The sequence below is a fragment of the Myotis brandtii genome, unplaced genomic scaffold, assembly GCF_000412655.1.
Source record: "Myotis brandtii unplaced genomic scaffold, ASM41265v1 scaffold138, whole genome shotgun sequence".
Taxonomy (NCBI): domain Eukaryota; kingdom Metazoa; phylum Chordata; class Mammalia; order Chiroptera; family Vespertilionidae; genus Myotis; species Myotis brandtii.
The window spans coordinates 1718156-1721001 of record NW_005354915.1 but is presented as its reverse complement, the minus strand read 5'-3'; the positions used below and the strand labels follow the sequence as shown (position 1 = coordinate 1721001).

The following is a 2846-nucleotide window of genomic DNA, read 5'->3' as shown; positions in this document are numbered from 1 at the left end:
GCCGGCCCGTGATACTCACCCGCACGACCACCACCTGCACGGAGACGTGCTCGGGGAGGCGGATCGGCGCCCGGAAGTGCGTGGCCAGTGACACGAGCAGGTGCAGGATGGCCACCAGGTTCTTCCCGTGAATGGCTTGGGGGGAGGGGGAGAGGGGCCGCTTTAGATGGTTATACAGGAACCCAAGCCCGTGTCCGAGAGGCAACATAACCGAGACCTCAGACCAGAGAAAATCCTCGGAAACCCGCAGGCCGTGGGAGAATGGAGGGCGCGCACAGCTCCCATGTGAGCCTCCTCCTAGCTCCTGAGTGTTTTCTCTCCTGTCGGCCTAAGGTGAGTTGCGTAACCGCTTTGAAAAGCCCGATGCTTCGGATGTTTTAAATGCAGAGCTGGATTCTTCAAGGGAGAGAGCTGGGCGGCGGTGAGATGAAGTAGCGAGAGAGGAAAATTAGCACAGGAGACGGGAAAAGATCTCGGAGAGCAGTTACCTGCCACAGCGATGAGCACTATTATCTCTGCAGCCGGCCGTCTCCGCCAGGGCAGGTTATTAAGGGCAATGCCACTTTGGGGACGGAAGCTGAGACTCCCGCCTGCCAGGTCCCCGTGCCCTCGTCAGCCCTACTCGCTCCTCTCCAGCGTGGGGAGCAGGTGCAGCCACTGCCGCCACTCTGCACAGGGCCTTACCATGTACCAGGCGCTCGGCGCCTCATCCGCGAGGGCAGCTGGGCTCTGTCCAAGGTCTCCATGCCAAGAAACCAGGGACAAATCTCACCGCAGCCCCAGGGAGAGCGCCCAGGCCTCACCCTACTGCTCTGCCTGCCCTGCCCTGAGGGGGGTGGGGAAGAAGCCAGGACAAGAACATCCGGCCTCTGGTCTGCTTCTTCACCTGTCCCGTCTGTCTCGGCTGGAGGAACTGTGAGGTCGCCTATTCCTGATGCCAGCTCTGAGACACAGCCTGGGCTGGCGTGACCCTCCTGGGGACCTGCTCTGGGGGTCAAAGTGAGCTCACCTGGCGGGGGTGCCTTGGGCATCTGGGGCTGGGTCCCCTGCAAGGCCCCCCTACCCACCCCCTCCCATGGCTTCTGTCTTATAACCTGAACTCCCATCTGTGGGAGCCATGCCAGAGTCGCCGGATAGGCACGGCTAATGAGAGCGTGCAGCCTTGCTGATAGTACGCCGGATGGCCCAGGCCACTCTGAGCATGGGAATCTTAATCAGAACGTCCAGGGACTGCATGCGAGGGCACAGCAAGGTCACTGCTTGGAAAGAAGCCTCTTTGGTCTAAACAGTAGCAAACACGCTCACCAGCCTGTGTGCTGGGGGGAGGCTGGGAGAGGCTGGGAGAGGCGGGCGAGGCTGGAGAGGCACCTGAGGCTGCAGCTCCAAGGGAGAGCACAGGGGCCACTGCTGTGGGAGGGGGCGGGGCCAGAGGCAGCGTGCAGTGTGCAGTGGCAGCTCCTCAGATAACGGCTGTGGGGACAGAGGCCACTGCTGCTTTATGGGAAAGATGTGCTCGTTTATCAGCCGGCGTGCGGCTGCCCGTATGGGACTTCGCTGCGAAGAACTGTCTTGTCTAATGGCTTATGAGCGCTGGCTCCTACGATAAAAACTCATTTCTCTACACCCACCACGTCTCATGGCTTCTCCGTCTGCCACCCAGCGTCCCAAGAAGGTCCAGCCCTGGGCAGAGTCAGTGCGGTGGGCAGGGTTCGAGAAGGAGCCTGCCCTGACACTCGGCGCGGCGTTAGCCGGATTCAGAAGATACGGACGGAGAACAGCTGTGCTCCTGCTGCTCTGGCACCATCCTTCCTCTGCGGTCCCCCGATGTCCCCACCAGAAACACCCCCACTCTATTCTGAAGTTAGGGGGGAGGGGCACAGAGAATGGGGGTGCGACTGAGTCCCTTGTGCCTGAGCTCCTGGGCATGGGGACGCTGGCTTCCTCCTCTCCTAGCCCCCTGGCCTGAGCAGGAGTGTGAACCGGTGTGTTCATTCCCCCTGCACGCGCCCCTCCCCCTGCACGCGCCCCTCCCCCTGCAGACACCCCTCCCCCTGCACATGCCCCTCCCCCTGCAGGCGCCCCTCCCAAGGCAGGCAGTGCTCACCGTCCACCGTCCAGGGCAGCGCCCAGCCGTGGGGCCGCAGCAGCTCCTGCACAGCCTCCAGCACCGTCTGCAGCTTCTGCTTCTGCCCGATCTCCGACTGCGTCACCTCGGCCACGTTCAGCTTGCAGCCCGCCAGCGTTTCTACAGCGAGGACAGAGCAGAGGGCAGAGTCAGGCAGAGCCGCAGGGTCGGCTGCCTGCTCAGTGGCTCACGAGGAGGCCCCCTCCCCATGGGGTCCGGGTCCGAGGTGGAGCCGGTCACCTGCAACAGCGGGGGCTTGGGGGATGGGGAGCCACAGAACCCCGGACTCCCAGCCACTCAGGCTCCTTAGATCACTGCTCCGGAATGGAGGGGGCGGGGGGTGCGAGGGGAAAGCCGTGCCCGCCCCCCTTGGGGACAGTCTTTGCACATTAGATGGACAAATGGTTCAAGGCGCAGTGGGCAGGCGAGGAGCCACCTGCAGGGATGGACGGGAGCTGCGGAGGCTGGGCCAGGACTTCCCGGCGGGAAGAGGACGTTGGTGCGAAGATAAAGGGCCTGACAGGCCACCTCTGCTCCCTGCACCCGCGGTCCCACTCTTGTTCCTCCCTCTGGACCCCACAGTCAGGACCCTGCGACCATCCCGTCTCCCGGGGGAGCAGGGGGCAGTCCGAGGACCCAACACGACCTGTCACCTTCGCTCAAGGCAGCTTCGTGACTACGGCCCGCCGGCCCCCGACACGACCTGTCACCTCTGCTCGAG

General features: G+C 63.6%; 1 protein-coding gene across 1 annotated transcript in view; it reads right to left on the bottom strand.

Moving 5' to 3' along the window:
• The window catches only part of PARVB (parvin, beta), a 44303-nt gene that overhangs the window by 22121 nt on the left and 19336 nt on the right, over positions 1 to 2846 (bottom strand). The window contains exon 5 of the mRNA XM_014535119.1: positions 20 to 135. Coding sequence (XP_014390605.1) covers positions 20 to 135 — 116 coding nt within the window. The remainder of the gene's footprint in view (positions 1 to 19; positions 136 to 2846) is intronic.